We start from the raw sequence: 19,695 nt of genomic DNA, 5'->3' as shown, positions 1-19,695 counted from the left end.
CATAGGGCTTGGAACACAAGCCCTGTGAGGAGAGGCTGAGGGAGCTGGGGTTGCTTAGCCTGGAGAAGAGGAGGCTCAGGGGAGACCTTATTGCTCTCTGCAACTACCTGAAGGGAGGTTGTAGACAGGTGGGGGCTGATCTCTTCTCCCAGGCAACCAGCACCAGAACAAGAGGACACAGTCTCAAGCTGTACCAGGGGAGGTTTAGGCTGGATGTTAGGAAGAAGTTCTTCATAGAAAGAGTGATTGCCCATTGGAATGGGCTGCCCGGGGAGGTGGTGGAGTCACCATCACTGGAGGTGTTTAGAAAGAGAATGGATGGGGTGCTTGGTGCCATGGTTTAGTTGATTAGATTGTGTTGGATGATAGGTTGGACATGATGATCTCAAAGGTCTCTTCCAACCTGGTTAATTCTATTCTATTCACTACCATGTCTGATTTTGCATCAAAATCGGAAGGAGGCACTCAGATTGGCAGTCCTATTGTTTTCCCAGTAATAGATAAAAGCCTCTTAATTTAGTCAGATATAATCTGTGAAAGCACAGGAATACAGGGGTATGCAAAAAGACAAAAGAAGGATGGAAATCTATCCTACAGGGAAAGAACAGGAAAAAAATTATAACTTATTAAGGATATGACAGTGCAACACATTCCAGGTGTGGCAAACACTGCTATGCTGAATTATCTAACAGAAGGTTCTTGGGTTGTACATGGAAGTGCTAGGATGAAGCTTTTACAATTTTAATGTAAGCTTTCTCTAAGTTTTCTAAAGCTGGTTTTATATGTAAGTAGCTAGAGCTCTTTCAGATTTTACAGACTAACAAGCTCAGATGAATGTTCATTTGTGGACCAACATTTAGGTAGTTAACTTCACAATAAAGAGCATTTCCAGGGAATGGGAAACTTTCAGATGGACCCCAGAGGGCTGTTTGACAGCCAGTAGCTCCCCCTCTGCTCTGCTGAGACCCCACCTGGAGTACTGTGTCCAGTTCTGGAGCCCCTGTTACAGGAAGGATCTGGACGTGCTGGGACGTGTCCAGCGAAGGGCCACAAGGATGATTAGAGGGCTGAAGCACCTCTCCTACAAGGACAGACTGCAGGAGTTGGGGCTGTTCAGTCTGGAGAAGAGAAGCCTCCAAGGAGACCTAATTGTGGTCTTCCAGTACCTTAAGGGGGCCTACAAGAAAGCTGTTGAGTGACTTCTTAGGGGGTCAAGTAGTGATAGGAATGGAGCAAAACTAGAAGTGAGTTGATCCAGATTGGATGTTAGGAAGAAGTTCATCTCCATGAGGGTGGTAAGACACTGGAACGGATTGCCCAGGGAGGTGGCAGAAGCCTCATCCCTGGAGGTTTTCAAGGCCAGGCTGGATGTGGCTCTGGGAAGCCTGATCTAGTGTGAGGGGTCCCTGCCCATGGCAGGAACTAGATGATCCTTCAGGTCCCTTCCAACCCTAACAATTCTATGATTCTCTGACACACTCAAGCGAAGAGCTGTCCTAGGGATTACAACAAGCAAAACACTTTAAAGGATTGTGGAAAGAAAAAGTTATATAAAAAAAGAAAAATGTGTAAGAGAAGAATATTGTACACAGGTGTTAATATGAAATTAGGATATCTAATGGATGTTCCAAAAAGGAAGTTCACACCAGAAGCTGTAGAATTAACTAGCTCATCTGCTTATTACTTACTGTACTTACATACTTTCACCTCTGATGACAATTATTTGGAAACGTTTCTAATCCATATAGATGCTGAGTGGCTATTGATGCATCTTTCTTATCATATGACTTCAGAAAAAACAGAATAGCTTGCTTATCTCAACTTCCTCTCACGTTCAGTTGCCTGTGCTTTGGGTTTTCAAAGTCCATGGCAGAATTTTTGATGTATACTGTGGGACTAAAGGCATGCAAACCTTAAGAGAGCTGAAAAAGTTACAGCCACAGTCCAGGCATAACATCCAATAACATAACGAGGTGTAAAGCTGGTAGAACTCCACAGGTATTACTTCATCCTATCTGTCAGGAGTCACCTTCGCTGCAGAGCAACCTCCCTGTGTATTCTACAAAGAGTGGCAAGTCCTGAAACAGGACAGACCATGAAAGGGACTTCAGTAACTCTGAATGATAGCCAGTATACAGGAGAACACCAGTTCTCAGCACTCAGAAAACGACAACATTTAGCGTGTGATAGTGTGGAAAAGAAGGGGGAGGAAGAGATTCTAATTTTGCATATGACGGATGACAGCAAGAGCAAACTGCCATTGCCTTCAGGCCTTTATTCAAGAGACAAATGAAATGATTCTCACATGGAAAGATCTGCTCCTACGGACAATAGAGAAAGATTTTGCCCTCTTTGTGAATTATATGCCTTCCATACAGCCCATCCAGGGATATACAACAGCCACAGATGTAGAATATCATTTCCACATTTCTTGGCAAATGCTGCTGCACTGAAACTAGGAGGATTATGAATGGGAAGTTCTCATCCAACGCACTGCATAGTCATTCAACCAAAATTTACCACTTTCAAGGACTTTTTTATTTCAAATTTGAGAAGGCTGAACTGAATACAGATGTCTATTTTCTTACAAGTCATTTGTCTCATTCACTTTTTCTTGCATCAAACCCCTCCTTGCATCTCAAGCTTTTGTCAAGGCTTAGAATTAATGGCACATTCATTCTACTTGTCAAGGTAGACCCCAATGTTTTCTTCCTATTTGGTACTGGGAGCCTGGGACAATGACCTTGCTTGCTGCTAGTTACAATAGCGAAAATGAACAGGTAATGACAAAGCCTGCAGGCTGTGATGCTAAAAGGAGATCTGTGGAGGACACAGACTTCACCTTTAGAGTGCAAACCCACATTTACCCTACGAGGGTAGTGCTAAGAGTATTCAGGTAGATTAACCTCCAGCCCCACTGCAAATCATATGGAAATCTAGACAAAACTGACTTGAAAAATTTGTCTGGTATTTAGTAAATAAAACTCCTTTAAGCATAAACAAGGTTGTGTTAAAAATAAACAAACCTTTTTCCACAGTGCTTTCAAGTCTACCAACAACTTGCTGTTGAGACAGGGGACGCAAAGATGAGGTCTGCGGGGATGGCACATTGTTGATGATTTAGACAAAGGGATTAAGCAAAAGTGCAATGCTGTTGGGTTTATGCAAAGGAATGAGCATGCCATTGGCACTGCCATCTCATTTAAAAAAGCCAGTTTACAAAGGCAGAGCAAATCTACTGCTTAGAAGGCCATGCAAGGTTTCATTAATGCTGTGGTTTCTTGCTATCTCTTACTTGTTCCAGTAGAATCTATTCTTGAATGTTATCTCAGAACTGTAAAAATCAGTGAAGAATTGCCATCATGAAAACTGAAGACTTTGAAGTAAATTACAGGCTTAAGTAAGAAGAATGCTTCCACCAACTAAAGCAGCAGGGTTCTGTGAAAAACTCCCGATACAAGCAGAGTAGACAACAAACCAAACCACAACAAGACCTCTATGTACATTTAAGAATGCACTTTGTGAACCAGTTGCCACTGACAGCAAAGTATCAAACTTAACATAGACCTATCCCCCCTTCCCAATGTCTCCAGGTTCAATACTCCCTTGTCCTGTGTTTAACATAAGCAGGATGTAAAGCAGCCACATAGGTTCATTTAGAAGCACTCCACTAGAGATGAGTAAACAGGACAAAAAATTCCTCTGCAGTTGTTTCACCGCCTAAGAAAATGTCAGTAATATTCCTCTGTCCTCACACTGCTCCCTCCCTTCTGGGAAAAGAGGTCAAATTCTTTCCATTCTGGCTATTGTGCTCCTCTCCTCTGTAACCAAAAGAAACAGATGAAAGAGAGGTACCACCAGTGAGTGAGTCTCTATTAAGATGTATCATTTTTACAAGACTATTCAAGTTAAAAAGAAACACCAACCGCAAAGGCTTATTAGTTTGCTATGAAAAAACCCAACCCTGAAATTTCAACAAATCACAGAGAAAAAGGAGATAAGAAGAAAAGGGAGATAAGAAGGATCCCAATTAAAAAATACAATAAAAAAATCAAGAGTAGACTAGTACATAGTGACTGCCATTTGTGCAGAGAACATCCAAATGCCATCCTCAGTAGATCATGAGCAACACTAGCATGTGACATTCAGTCCATATTCCAAGCAGATAGGCAGCTAAATCTGTGGATTCAGTCAGTGGAAGCCAATGAGCAATCTGGCTCACTCTAAAGACCCAGGGAGCACAAACATTTTAGAGGCCCTTGGTATCCATTCTCTCCGTCATCCAGATTGCATTCCAGTAGGTGCCAGCTCTTCTTCTGTTCCTGGAAGGAAGATAGAGGCACTTTCCAAGCATGCAGAAACGTGGCTAGGAAACCCAAAGCCTACCTGGAATCACATCTGACAAGGGATGTCTAAAGCAAGAAAGGCTTCTCCAAGTACAGAAGTTAATAAGGACCAGAGAAAATGTGGGCCCACTGCTGGGTGCTGCAGGAGATCTGATCCAGGACATAGAAAGGGCTGAGGCATTAAATGTCTTCTTCACATCAGTCTTTACTAGCAAGACTGACCTTTAGAAACTCCAGCTCCCTGAGACTGTGGAAAAGTATGGGGCAAGAAAGATCCTCTTCCCAAGAGAAGATCAGATGAGAGAATATTTAGGCAAACTGACCTACATAATGCCACAGGCCCTGACAGGATGCACCCATGAGAAAGATGGTTAATGTCATCCTGAGGTCACTCTCAAAAAAATCTTTGAATGATGATGGGGACTGAGAGGTGCCTGGAGACTAGAGAAAAGCAAATGTCAGTCCAGTCTTCCAGAAGGGCAAGAAGGAGGACCAAGAAAGGGCAGGCAGCTCAGACTCACCTGGATCTCTGGGAGGATGAGGGAACACTTCATTCTGGAAACCTTTTCCAGGTACACCAAAAAAAATTACTGACTATGTAAATGTACAATTTCACAGTGGTATTTTCAGGAGACCTGGCACATACAGAGAAAGGCTCAAGCTTTGAAACTCTCATTCTGCTTCTGGGTATTTCAACTTCCAACAGAAAAAGAGAAAATTAAATCATACAGCAGGCTCCAAGCTAATCTCATCTGCAGTGATTAAATGTGATTCACACCTCCCCCAACTTCCTAATGAAAAGATTGTTACCAAAAAAAAGAGAGATAAAAAGAAAAAGACTCTGACCTAAAATTCATAGTCACTTTACACTTACAGTTCTGCCCAGTATATCTGGATTGACTATAGTAGACACTGGCCTCCATGGCTAGGGACTGCAGCTATAACACACCTTCTGCTTCCATCTGAACTCTAACCTCTGCCACTGCATCCAGTCAGGGAGCTGCTTACATCATGAGCACCTTAACCACTTACCAAAATTGCCTAAGCTATGATAGCTCACTATACTCAGGACTTTAGCCCACAAATGGCAACAATGATTGTTCCCATGTCATGGAGCTTTTCCTGGCATTGCCTCAGTCTAGTGACTGTATAAATAGCATACCAAAGGTCAAGTGAAAAAAAACGAATCCCCCTGCAATCTAAATAGGCAAAAGCCATTTCCTTTTATTGCAGCAGTTATAATGATCCCAGGACTGTCTTTCCACAAGCAGGCAGAATCCACCTCCTATTTGTTTCTGAAGGATCCCTTTTTTCACAGGAGATTTTTTGATTTTCACATACTTTGCAATCCCCTCCTACGGCAAAGGATGTCGTCACTGTCACTTGCTGTGGACAAGTTTATTGTTCCCCAGGCACCAACACTTTCCAAGAAAACACTGATTTCTCTCTCATTGTTTCACAATATCCAGTGCAGGGACAGAGTTGCAGAGCTAGCACCTCAGGGGGCAAAGCAAGCTGCTACTTCCCATTAAGTCAAGGTTATTATGAAAGGAGAAGGCAGAGTTCAGAGTGCACACGTGCTTCTCTCTCAGCTTGTCTCAGTCATTCTCCATCCTTGGCAGTGTCAGAATGTCACAACAGTTCAGCTAGGCACAGCATGTCTCAGAGCCACTAACCCACTTTTTCTCAGCTCCCCACAACAACATTTGCCCTTGTGTTTTCCATGTTGGACTGACTGCTCCCTGGAGACAAGTTCCACCTACGAGGCTAGAGGAACAGTTTCTGACAAACATCAACAACTGCAGAGAAAAATACTGCATAATGGAATAGGAGGGGAAGGAGGGTGAATAAAATGAAAATGGGGATGGTACAGACCAAGAATCAAATGAGTTAACGGACAAATAGGTACTGAAACACTCACTTGGACAGTAAGGGCAGAGAGGAAATACTCCGAGGGCAACCCAAAATAGAGCAAGGGGGGAAAGACCAAAAGAGGCACTTAGAAACTTCAACAGAGCTTTATGTACCACTCAGCAGTGATTTTAGGGAATGTGATACAGGTGACACTGACTTTTTGTACTTGGATACAATTCGGAACTGAGTTGGGACATAGGAAGACATTCAGAAGAGCACAAAATTAGTCTCTTCTTGACTAAGTGCTGCATGAAGGGGAGGGTAAATTTAGTAAGAGATGAACCCCCTTGCTTTCTAGCCAGTCCTCAGAGATGAGAGGGGCTAGGGGCAGCTGGACTTAACTCTTAATAGGGATGCCAGTTAAGAGTGGCTTGCTCTAGATCCAACAGCAGACACACTCACAGCCCAGTTTTGCTGCAGGTCTGGTTGCATTTCAGCAGTCAGATGCACAAACAACATGGTTTATTTACAATTGCAACATGGATACAGATTCTGTCTGGTTGCTGGTGATAGGAACTGAGCTGCAGCAGTGACCCTACAGCTCTTAGAAAACACAACTGCAGTTCCTGGTGTCATTACCCAGGACAAAACACACTCAGCAGTGCCAAGGTCACAGCTTTCAGGATGAGCAAGACAGAAGGGTGCCTGCATTTTAACAATTCTCAAAGCTTAGGCAATTAAAAAAAACTTGCCAATTTTAATTGCTTTGTATGTCTCTTGCACTATGAAGGGTATTTTAATAGTTACTTTGCATGACCTCAATCACTTCACAAAATAGGAGTTTTTAGGTAATATATTGACAACATTAACTGTCCATTTCATTTGCACTTAGTAGTAGCCAGAGTATTTGTACTCTTAATGTCCTACTTGACCTCGTACTTGAATAAACTATATTTCAACTTTAAATCTGTGTCTTCAACCACCAAAGAAGTGGCAGCCTAAGGAGTGTGGGGAAAGGGTCTCACCTTGGCAGGCTTGTTCATTATCAACAGGCTGGTAGCCAGCCTTGCAGGTACATTGTCCAATGGCCACTATCCATTCCCCTTCGCCATTGCAGTGCAACCGGACGCCTGAAGACCCAGTCATGCTCTTCTCTTCAGCATTTGGTACACACGTCCCTGGTGACTCCACCAGTGAGGTCTTCTCCCCTCCAGCAAAAGTTTCAGGGAAGGATGCAAATCCTTTCACCACAGCTGGGCACTTGTAGAAAAAGACCTGGACTGCCACCAGGGACATGCAGGCTCCCGAGTCCTGGAAAGCCAGGTAGAAGCCATTCTTGGTGAGTGGCCCGAAGCTACGTACTTTAACATTCATCTTTAACACCTTCCCAGTGCTGTCCACCTGGGAAAAGCTTTCATCAGCTGCAATGGTATCTACTTTGGTCCAGGGGCCCTCACGCCACTCTGGTAGATCCTGAGTAGCTGTATCAGCCTCTGACTGGTGGTAGTACAGTGTGAAAGTCTCTTTGCAAGAAGAGGCCACAGTGTGCATGCTGGCACAGTCTCTCACTGAGAAGCGCAGGCGGACGTGGACTCGGTGGGCACCGCGCCGCTCTATGAAGTGGGTTCGCAGCCAGTTGTTCTGACCCGGTTCAGCCACGTTACAGACTTGGAAGGTTCGGATCAGGCGCTTCTTGTCATCCCAGACACTTATCTCATCCCACTATAAGGGACACAGGGGAGAGGAAAGGAAGAAAATAGGGTTAAAAAAAAAAAAAAACAACAGGACAGGCCTTCTTTCCTCCTGTTGCTATGACAAGACCGCAATCTGTTGATGATGTGCACAGCACTCTAGATAGGACAAACCATGGCCATGTGAAAAGGAGCTGTTAAGGCTTGCAAGTAAGAACTGTTGTGATAGAAAACATAATCCATGCAAACCTGTCATATGGCCTTGAGGATCTTCAAACCAGAGAGTCATGCTTTATTCTCTCCTATTTCCCATCTCTTATCTCCAGAGAAAAAATAATGCAACACAAATGAGACAGAAAAATAGGACACTGCTCTTCGGAGAAAACATTAAAGCAGGAATCCCTTCTACTTATTTTTATCACAGTTGAAGCTCAGTCAACTCAGCACAGCCACTATGAGGGCAGGCCCAGGACCTCTTTTGTATGAGGAAGAGGGTGCTAGGCAGAGAGAGAGGGAGAAGTGGAAGTAGGTGACTGCATGAAGCTGTAAAACAATCCTCTTCCTATCCTCTCAGATAACCTTGCAGAATAGGTGGGAGACCCTGAGTATGAGAGATGATGTGTGTAATGAGATAGAAAAGAAGGAACCTGTGCCCAAGTCAGGCACACTGATAAGTTATTCTATAGGCAGTTAGGAGAACTCTGTAGATAGGTAGCCCTTGTCTTTACATGACAATTTAACTTCCCAGACATCACCTGGGAACGCCATACTGCTGTGATAAGTGAGTCTGAGACATTCCTGAAGTTTGGGGAAGAAACTTCTCATTGCAAGTACTCAGCAAGCCATCTGGGAAAGACATCCTCCTAGATGTGCTATTCGTGAAGAAAGACTAATTTGTGGGAGATGTGATGTTAAAGCAACTCTTCTGGCCACAATGATCATGAAATGGTTGAGTTTAAAGTTTTCGGTGTCAGGAGGAAAAAGGGCAGCATTGTTTCTACCCTGAATTTCAAAAGAGGAAACTTTAAGCTATTCAGGGAGTTACATAGCAGTGTCCCCTGGGAATCTGTGTTCACATTGTTCATATGTACAAAATCCATACAATCAGTCTCATTACTTCCAGTTTCCCTTTCTTCATCTAATGCATGCATGCCTTTTCGGTAGAGGTGCACTCAAGAAGAGGAAAGGGAAATGCTTACCCCATCAGAAGGGTGGGTGGTCCAGCCAATCTCTGAGGTCTCTCCAGTTGTATCCAGAAGTATTTCTGTTTATATATATATATTTTATTTTTTTTAAAGGGAGGGAAAAAAAAGATTTTGTGCTTTTCTAAGTCAGGCTAGAACCTTATCTATTTCTAACAAAATTGTTAGGATTTCTATCTGACAAAAAAAAAAAATATTTAGATCTTAACACATTTCTTGTAGTGGGTTTCCACACACCCAGAATAGACATTAACGTTCTGAGATTAAATATCACAGGCCACATTCACACTGGTAAATGAAGCAGGACCAAAATAAGGGTAGAAGCACTGGGCACATAATCAAGCTAACTCACAGTCACCAAGTTGCTTGGCAATACTCTGGCAAAGTGTAAGCACACTGACAGCATGAAGCAGAGCTATGGTAATGAACAGTACAGATAAGGCCACTCTCTTTTTAGAAAAGAAAAGGCTGGACAGAGACATGAGTTACATGCATGCACACCAGTCTCCTCAGGACCATGACTGTCCATTATATTTCCAGGTATAAATGTGGACACAAAGGCCAAGACACTTTTGTTTCCATCTCTGGAACCAAATTTCTGTGGGGGTTTAGGATGACAAACCAGTTCATCCAGTAATGAATTCACTTTGTTCTGGAGCTGGGACAAGAAGTCCCAGTTTTATTAGAAAATTAGTATTATATAGACTTCTGCACTGTACTGCTCAGGGTACATGCAGAACTTGGCAAACCCAGTTTATTGCCACAACTAGTCCTGCAGTTCCATTGTTATGGAGTCTATCACTGGAGACAGCTACTAGATTTGACTGCTCTTGGAGATGTTAATCTCTCTTCAGATACAAAGAAATACAGAACTGATTGTGACAGCATGAGCTACACACATAGTATTCTCCTGAAGTAAATGCCAAGGTCTGAGACCACCCTGGAAGCTACTGATGTGCAAGCATGTGAGCTTTTCTGGGTGCATTTAGAGGAAGAAAAAGGCTCACTTAAATATGTATTTACATGTGTTGATACATACCCTATGAATCATATGCTTTTGCCAAAATTCTGGAATGTCACTCTCTTTTGCTTCCTTATTTTAACTAATCCCCCCAACAACAACAACAAAACACAGCCACAAAAAAAGAAGGCCACAAAACAAACAGAAAAAAACCCAAACCAAACAGCATCATTCTGGTTATCTACAAACAGGATTAATGACTCCTCTTGCCAAGGTTTATAATCATTCTATGTTTTATTCAGGAGAGATCTCAAGAGTTTCTATTTCTATATGATGGATTGCTTACTCCACTCTTTCCATCAGTGCTCCTGGGGATTCACTCCACATAAATGAGCAGAAAGGAAAGACTGGACTTATTCCAAAGCAGACAAATGAGCAAGTTTATGCAGACCTCAGGCTTCATCAGTATCTCCAAACTTATGTTCCTTACATTCCTACAGCAGATCATACATTTCTTAGATCTTCCTGAGGACCTGAAGCAATTTCCTGCTTCAAAAGCACTGCAAAATATCTGGGCTGGCTTGCCATAACTGGAAAGACCTACTGCTTACAGCTAATGCACAACCTCATTAAAATTACCTAACATCTCAGGAAATGTTGAGCATTTTGGTGTACTAAAGGAGAGCTCAGCTCAGATGGCTCTTCTGACTGGCAAAACATCTGTGAAAGGCCTGCACCTCCTGGAAGCACAGCCTTCCCCTAGGCTGTCCTGGCAGCAGAGGCACTTGGCATGTCCCCATGCCTATTACTGTCTCAGCTGTGCAGTCCAGCACAGGGGTTGCACTCAGTCATGCCAGTACTTTGCCACTGGGGTCCCAAACATGGTTTTGACACACAAGGTAATTTTTCAACAAAGAAAGCACTTTTATTCTAATCAAGACAGAAGCTCCTATTTGCCAAAGTATAATGATGATGGTTCTCCTACATTTTGCTTTGCTAAACCAAACAAAATAAAACATTTAACACACAAACAAAGCAACCCAAGCCCCCAAACCAACCACAACATTCATTTCATTCTGCTATAAAAGTTGATTCACTATATTCTTTGCAAAACAAAATCCAGAATTAACTACACCATCATTTTGGTGTCCTCTGTTCTTGCAGTCCTGAAAAGGTGAAAACAATTCCCAGGGATTTAAGCTGCTACCAGCCTCCACTTAGGTACCAAACTAATCTCTTGGGCTGCACTATACTAAAATGTCAGCATCAAGGACCAACTGGGCACAGGCTGGAAGTTGCTATTATAGATCAGGCTGTTCAGAATAGGTATGTTAATGATCTTCAGATTTTGGTTAGCCTATACTAACGCTTTAGTGCTTGTGTTACAGGCAAAATGCTCCCCTGCTGCAAGATGACAACTCACCCAAGGATGACTGATGCTTGGACAAACTTCCTGAAAGCAAAGATGGCCTAACTGCTTTCTGAATTGCAGAACACTTGCCCTCAGGGACTTATGAGTGGAGTGGTGCAAGAGGGAATTATACAACTCAAGGCTAGGTAAACTATGGCCACTAAGAAGGCTGCTGATCCTGACAAGACAGCTAAAAACTCCACACACTACCTGTGGGATGAAAAGCTGGTGCTAAGAGTGATCAGACCATAGAATCACAGAATGAAACATTCTGAAAAGGATGTATAGAGGTTATCTTGATCAACACTCAAGTCCAGGCTAAATTACAGTAAATTGCACAAGGCTTTGTCCAGTTGAATTCTGAATATATCCAAATGTACACTGATAGATGAGGCAAAGGGCCCTAGGATAAAAGATAACATGCAGGGAGTTTGTTTTGTGATGCAGCTGAACACCCCAAGCAGACCTCTCTGGCTTAACAGACTTTTTGAAAAGAGCTGAAATGTTACCAGGTTTATTCTGTCTTGTATGATCATGCCTTGAACATGAACAAACAGGAATATTGCAAATGCTCTCTAGGAGGGCTCTAAGGAAAAAAAAAGCATTCTCTGGGCTTGTGCAAAAATATGGTTGGGGTTGCCACCTCCCATAAGCAAGGCTGCTGCAGCTCCATGTCCCCAGGTCCAACCAATAGTGAGGTCGTGTAACTATTTCCAACTGGCACACACACATTTAGGCCCTGCACATATACAAATGGCCAGTCATGAAGATCAACACAGACAGAAACACTCACCAGTCATGCAAACAGAAACAGCACCACCAATGGCCTCATCCTGCTCCCCTCTCTGGCTGGTTAGGATGAAGGTCTGTTAGTGGGAAATATATATGCATTTATATACAATATGGATCCCTGCAATAACTGTTCTTTAGCATTCAGTCTCCAGTAGCTGACCTCTGTCTCCCCATTTGCTGGCACCTGCACATGTAAGCACCTGAAACTTGCAGCCCCACTCCTGTTCCTAGTGTTCAGACTGATCGTCACTCACTGATGCATCCCTTCACACACACAGAGCCACACTGTGGATCCTCTCCTGACTGGTTTTAGGCATGCAATCTGAAGAGCAAGTGCTAGCAGCCTAGGAGAGTAAGAATCCAGTACCTGGCCCTGGTTTCTTGCTTTGCTAGGCTACTGGCACTTGGAAATGTGAGCATCCAAGGCCCACAGTCAGTTGCTATAGCGCTGCCCTGCTCCACAGAACCTCTCTTACGCATACAAATACATGCATAGGCACATACAGGATGGATGCCTTTAGTAACTGGGCTTTGATACCCAGCCTACCCAGGAGCTGGGTCTCAGGCTGTCTTGTCTTCAGTTGCACAGAGATACATAGAAAATGTGGAATCTCGCCAAGAACTGACATGGGCTTCCCAGCTCCCTCAGAAGACAGCTCTTCCATCTGTCTCACTCACAGAGACATACACAAACAAGTGTCTCAAAGGGGTCCTGTGACCAGTGAGTCAACTCCAGCTGCTGGTATTTAAACACCTACATCCATACACACATAGAAAGTAAAGCCCCCTTTCCCAGGTAACCAGTGGGAAAAAAACCAAACAAATTTAAGATAGGAAAGGCTGTGGTAATCAAGTGCAGGTCCAGGCCTGACAAGTGTCTTTACACATGACTGGCCCCTTATCTCACTGTTTTCTGACACACGATCCTTCTCAAAACCACCTTGACCCCTCCCCTTTCCCCATCTATGATTCTTCCCCTAAACAACCCAGAGTAACTCTTGCAGAAGTCCCAAATAACCTTGCCCACATCACAGCATCAGCGACATGCTCCTGTTGGCAGTAACCCCCCCTCAGTCTGTAAGATGTTCCAGAGAGTACTTCCGTTGACTTGTCTGAATAGGTTCAATTCCCACTCAATGAGCTGATCACACTCAGCCCAGGGAGAAGATGGGTCAGGGTGCTTATTTTGCTATTTGGTTGTGTGGGTTCCCTTGCCTTTCATTGTGTCTCCCTGCTTCTTGGAATGTGGGGAGGGGAGCCTTTTATCACACAAGTGAGTAAATATATTTATACATGGGGGCTATCACTTGGAGACACAACACAGTGCAAAAACCTCTGGGGAGCCTTAAACACACTAGAACTTCCTACAAGACTGAACAGCTGTTGTGGTGAAGTGAATAATGTATCAGTGGTTAGGAACATACACAACTGTAACAAGCATTTTGTTATTCAGGAACCAGTAGATGAAACAAGTAAAAGACCAAACAAAAACCAACAACAACATCATCTCACTTTTTCATAACTACTCAAACAAAGATTGCTGCTAATTTTACACTTTAGTTTAAAAAAAAAAAAAAACAACAAAAGGACATTTTAATGTCTCTTTTTACAGTTCTGCTGTGACCTAGCATGGAAAAAACCAAAGCTACAGCCTTATAAAATAGGCATCCTAATATGAGAATACATACAAAACTAACTTATGAGAGACAAATGAGCTTGATTTCTGCTCGGCTCTGCTGAGACCCCACCTGGAGTACTGCATCCAGTTCTGGAGCCCCTATTACAAGAGGGATATGGACGTGCTGGAAGGTGTCCAGAGAAGGGCCACGAGGATGATTAGAGGGCTGAAGCACCTCTCCTGTGAGGACAGACTGAAGGAGTTGGGGCTGTTCAGTCTGGAGAAGAGAAGGCTCCAAGGTGACCTTATTGTGGTCTTCCAGTGTCTGAAGGGGGCCTACAAGAAGGCTGGGGAGGGACTTCTCAGGATGTCAGGTAGTGATAGGACTAGGGGGAATGGAATGAAGCTGGAGGTGGGGAGATTCAGGCTGGACGTGAGGAGGAAGTTCTTCCCCATGAGAGTGGTGAAGCCCTGGAATGGGTTGTCCAGGGAGGTGATTGAGGCCCCATCCCTGGAGGTGTTTAAGACCAGGCTGGATGAGGCTCTGGCCAGCCTGATCTAGTGTGGGGTGTCCCTGCCCATGGCAGGGGGGTTAGAACTAGATGATCCTTGTGGCCCCTTCCAACCCTGACTGACACTATGATACTATGATTTCCTCCCCCCGCCCCCTTCGATAACTCTACATTTGTGAAGTCACTCCTGCAATTAATGTTCCTGTATTACTTCTGTATTCATATGCAGTTAGAGTCAATAGGACATATATTTACTGAGTTCCATGAAGTATAATACTTATTAAAAAAAAATTTAAACAAATCTAATTCAAACACCTGAGAAACACTTGGAAGAGAAATTTCCTCGATCTTCCCACTCTCAATCCTCTTCAATTAGAGGCTGGAGGGATGTATTCTAGACATCATTTAAAACTTTTAAGAAGCCATACTTTTAAGAAGGCCAAACTTGACATTCTGTATATTTTTCATCTTAAATCTGAAACCTGAATTTCAAGGTTCTATTATATACTGTAATAAGGAAATAAAATGGCCATGGGCCTTTTTCCTTCCTTATGGATAACATGTGGTACAGTTACCATGCAAGGTGATGACTAATCTCACTCTGAATTGAGAGCTGAAATTCAGCCTCCAGGCACCTTCACTGTTTCATCTACACAGGCAGAATTTTACTGTCCTGTTTTAATCCAAGCAATTTAGCTCTGTGTCCTGAGAAGCTGTGTCACACAGTGTCTTCTAAATTCTGTCATCTCTACAAACTTACAGAAGTGATCACTGAATTCCAAAAATTTCCTACAGGCACCACTAAATTACTTAGTATTTTACAGAGAATGGATATTTCCCCTCTCTCTTCTATCTCAGTTAAGTTTTACCTTAGTTACACTAAGCAATAACCATAGTACTTTGTAAACTATTTTTAAATCAGCAGTTAACAGAGTTGCAGAGATTTCAGAATTTGTGTTATAATCTTAGGCCATTTATCTCCTCTCTGATCTCTCTTCCATTCCATTTCCATACAGATGCTGAACAAGCTTTTATCTTCATTATTAGTAAGAAAGAAAAAACAAACAAACAGACAGTATTTTTTTCCTCTCAATCTCCATCCTCGTTTCCTTAGATCTCACCCTATTCTTCATCTTTCTTCCTTGCCATTCTTTGATTCCTTCTCTATCTCCTCTCCTTTTTCAGAGACTTTCACATATGCAAGAGATAAACATTAATCACAAAGCAATGCAGTTCACTGAGCACATGTGGCTAAAAAGATACTTCTTGGAACCACCAACAGGATTGTTTACAATAGCCCTGCCTTTCTCAAAGTCTCTCTCACATAGCTCTTATTTCCTGCTCAAACCACCCTCTGATTCTTGGCTCTTTATTCTATTTTTTTTTGATCTTTCCCCCTATCTACCTTTTCTCTATCCTGTCTTCACTGCTCTCTCCCTCTTCTGCTGAGTGAGCACAAACTGCTGCTTCTTGTTAAATCAAAGCATTCTCCCTGCATCTATTGTATAAGGCAAGTTGTTCAGATGGCAGAAACAAACAAACAATCGATCCTGATTTCAGGCCACTGGATGCTGCCTTGTAGAAGAGCATAAACACTGCCAGACTGTTTCACAAAACAAACATGGTGCGAGAACAGGAACACAAGATTTAAATACACTCAGAGCATACACAAGGAGCTTATTCCTGGGCAAACATTTATTTCTTTGCAGGTATGACTTCTGAGGTAGCTAGTACTAGTTCATCAGCTGGTAGTTCATTAACAGTCCCTCAATCAGAGGGTTTGCTGTTCCACTAGAAACAATATTAATACCTTCATACAGCTCATGAGGTAACGATCAAGCATGAAACAGAGAAGACATGTTCTGTGCATATTGGAAAGCACACTTTGTTTCACCTCTAAAGAAATGTTAATTAAATTGTTGCATTATATAAAATCTGTTCTTACCTTCTAGTGAAGTGACTAGGTGAAAGAAGTAGACCATCCATAGCCAACCCATTCCCACCGCTCTTCTTCCACTGATGCCAGCATTAGAATCCATGAAGATTCTCTGTAGATACCACCATCTCCAAAACCCACACACCGCTCCCTTGAAATGATCAGAGATTTCTTGGAGTGTTTTAGTATCTTCCCAAATCAGAGCACAAAGGCCTTCACACAGAAATACTGGTTAAAAACAAACAAACAAAAAGGTAGAAACAGGAATCAGGTTACAGTAATACAGAACTGGAAGGTTTTACGCACCTACTCCATAATTCACTGCTTCTGCAATACAGGTGAAAAAGAGTTATCAGAGACCCTTGTATTTACCATTTATTCACACCTCCCACCCCTCAAGACTGCAGTCCCAGCTGTTTTGTGCACTGACAGTAGACACAGATTTTGTGACATATGGCACCAGTGAGAGTGGGGTTCCCAGATAAATGTTGCCAATATTCTTACTCAAATCATGACTTTTTTGCATCGTTGGTGATGTTTCTTGGAAGGTCTCCATTTAATTTCCCCTGTATGCTTTCCAAATTCAGTCTCTTATAATTTATACTTTGCCTTTTCAGAACTCTGCAGGGCACTAGCCATGACAGGAAAATGTTCACCATTTATGACAATACAAATTTGCACTGCTGAAACAGTTGTAACAGCATTTCAGATGCAGGCGTCTGTCCCTTCAAGCGTACAACTGTACAACACTATTGAAGCTGGACTGTATTTTCCCCCCATTACTGCGTCACAGACAAGGAAACAAACCTCTCTGGAGGTGTTTAAGACCAGGCTGGATGAGGCTCTGGCCAGCCTGATCTAGTGTGGGGTGTCCCTGCCCATGGCAGGGGGGTTGGAACTAGATGATCCTTGTGGTCCCCTCCAACCCTGACTTGATACTATGATACTTGTGATATTAAAGATCAAACAGTGAGCCTGTGTTACAGCCAGGAAAAGCACACAACTGCAAGTTTATTATCTTAAGTGGGGAAAAAATCCAAACAAAACTCCACACCATCATTAAGAACCTCACATAAAGGTTTATCTCTCAGTCAGGGAGCAGCATGTAGCCTGGTCCAGCACTGCATTAAATCAATCCAGCACAATAATTTTGCTAAGCAAGGTATTTCTGGCTTCATCTGCCCTGTTCTCAGCTCATCAGAAAAATATGCTGGTAATATGTAGGTTACATGGAAAAAAACCCATATGTTTTGTTTCTTCAGGTGCTCTTTGTGCAGTGTCTTCAGCAAGACAGTGAAGCGTAGCTAAGGAGAAAGAAAAGTGTCTCAGGCAATATAGAGAAATGGCTCAGTAAGTTGGCTGAAATGGGGGAGAGAAGAGTTCACTAAAAGGGGCAGCCTCTCTGTGATTATCAGAAAACAGTGCAATGGGATATTTATGCAAGTCTAGCATAGCAGAGAAAAAAAGCAGCCTGGGGAATATGAGAAAAAGCAATTAAGTGCAATATGATTTGCTTTACTAAAGGGGGAGAAATTACTGGACAGGGTGGAATAGTCCTCTCTTACACTGCCCCTAATGAGAACCTGGAGCACCGAGCACAGATGAAACCAAAGGCACCCTGGGCATCACTAAAATGCAAGAAAACTAAAGGGATCTCAGGAGGAAGCCGAAAGTTTGATGCATAATTTATGAGGGAAAAAATAAAAATCAGTTAAGTATAACTGAGAAAAAATGAATGTTAAATAGAATGATGGATATGACACTGATACTGCATATTACTTTATGAATATGAAGCATGAGTATACCACAGAACAAAATCACCAGTGGATGAAACTGTAAAAGGGAGAAAAATCCAGGCTCAAAGACCAGAAAACCCTTCTTTAGAGAAAGAATTATCCAAGCACAGAGCAGTGTCCTCCAGGAATGCAGCTGAAGACTACACCCTGAGCTACCAAAACCAAGAATGGGTACACTGGAATCAAACCTGGATGAGTATGCTAGATGGAAACATACTTAGCATTTGTACCACCAGTCAATCTATAGCATCTAAAAGCCTTTCAGGCCAGCCAAATTCTGGGGATTTTTGAACACTGATGCTGAAGGCATTATTTCATCCTTTGGCTTGTTCTTCTGCTGGTTTTTGTGTAAGTAAAAGATAAGTTTAATTTGTTAACTTGGTGTCTGCACCCCATCAGTTGGTAATACATGGCTAAACTACAATGTTCAGTTTGATTTATCAGTTAAAAATATATATAGGTTTGGGGTTGTTTTTTATTCTGCCTCTTCCACACCTCAATGAAAAATGCTTACTCCACAATGAAGGATAGAAGAGAACATATGGAAGTATTTAAGCGAGAGTAGGAGGGAAGCACTAGCCCCTCTGAATTAAAGAGTATCTTGGAAGGTTTTCTTATATCCAAATTTTATGGTATCATACAAAGCCCCTAAATTGCTAATCACTCCCCTACTGTTCCCCCCAGCACTTGATGTGCACAGATTTTGACTGCACTCAAAGATCTTTCAATCTTCAGTTCTCCCTACTATCTCTTCCCTACACCAAACTATGAAACAGACTTCAAACCATCCCAACTTTTAAACTTTTCTTGTCCACATCAGCATCTTTCCACAGCCTTTTCAGCTTGTTACTTCCTCCAAAACCATTTTCAGACAGATTACCTCTCCTTGCTATCCCCCATTCTCCTCCAAAACAAACTGCAAAATGATACACCTTCCCTTGTCATTCTTCCTCCATTTCAGCTACATAGAACTTGGCACCCATTCTAGCTGCTGATCCTTCTCATGCTAACCCTTCTATAAAGGATGCTAGTGCTGGTTCCCATCTTAAAATTAAAAGTGTAGCCTTACATGGCATGTCTAGAAATACACAAACAGGCACTCAAAAAATAGAATAGAGGGCAAAAATCCAAACTGAGAATACTTTTCTTTGCAAAGACCTTTAGAAAGCATTAAGATTTTCCTCAGCTGCAGTAAAGGATCTTCATATTTTGTAAGAGAGATACTTACTGTCTTCTAATTTTGTGTTTGACTTTATGAGGGTTTTACAGTAAGGAATATGTTGCATGAGCAGAAAAATTAATTATAGTCATATTCAAAGCATCCAAACTTCTCCTTGCCACTAGGAGATAGTGGCAACACTGACAGCTGAAAGATAATGGCAATTCCCTGAATTCTGAAGTTGTCTTTCATTTCATAAGAGACAAACTGACCTTTCAAAAATAAACTAATAAAAAGAAAGATATAATAAAAGAAAGAACTAATAAAATGAATCCTCTTTAAGTATTAACTCTTTTTATTAACCTCCTTTCTGGCTTCAAGGAAGCAACTTGAGTTTTCAGACAATGTACTTCATGA

General features: G+C 42.4%; 1 protein-coding gene across 1 annotated transcript in view; it reads right to left on the bottom strand.

Annotated features, from left to right (window-relative positions):
- The window catches only part of EPHB6 (EPH receptor B6), a 48,542-nt gene that overhangs the window by 22,266 nt on the left and 6,581 nt on the right, over positions 1-19,695 (bottom strand). The window contains exons 2-4 of the mRNA XM_054167597.1: positions 16,333-16,551; positions 9,091-9,155; positions 7,226-7,922 (exon numbers count right to left, since the gene is read on the bottom strand). Of these exons, the coding sequence (XP_054023572.1) occupies positions 7,226-7,922; positions 9,091-9,155; positions 16,333-16,426 (856 nt within the window). The 5' untranslated portion in view covers positions 16,427-16,551. The remainder of the gene's footprint in view (positions 1-7,225; positions 7,923-9,090; positions 9,156-16,332; positions 16,552-19,695) is intronic.

Source organism: Dryobates pubescens, chromosome 15, assembly GCF_014839835.1.
Source record: "Dryobates pubescens isolate bDryPub1 chromosome 15, bDryPub1.pri, whole genome shotgun sequence".
In the NCBI taxonomy this organism is placed as follows: Eukaryota; Metazoa; Chordata; class Aves; order Piciformes; family Picidae; genus Dryobates; species Dryobates pubescens.
This window is presented reverse-complemented; position numbering and strand designations above follow the sequence as displayed.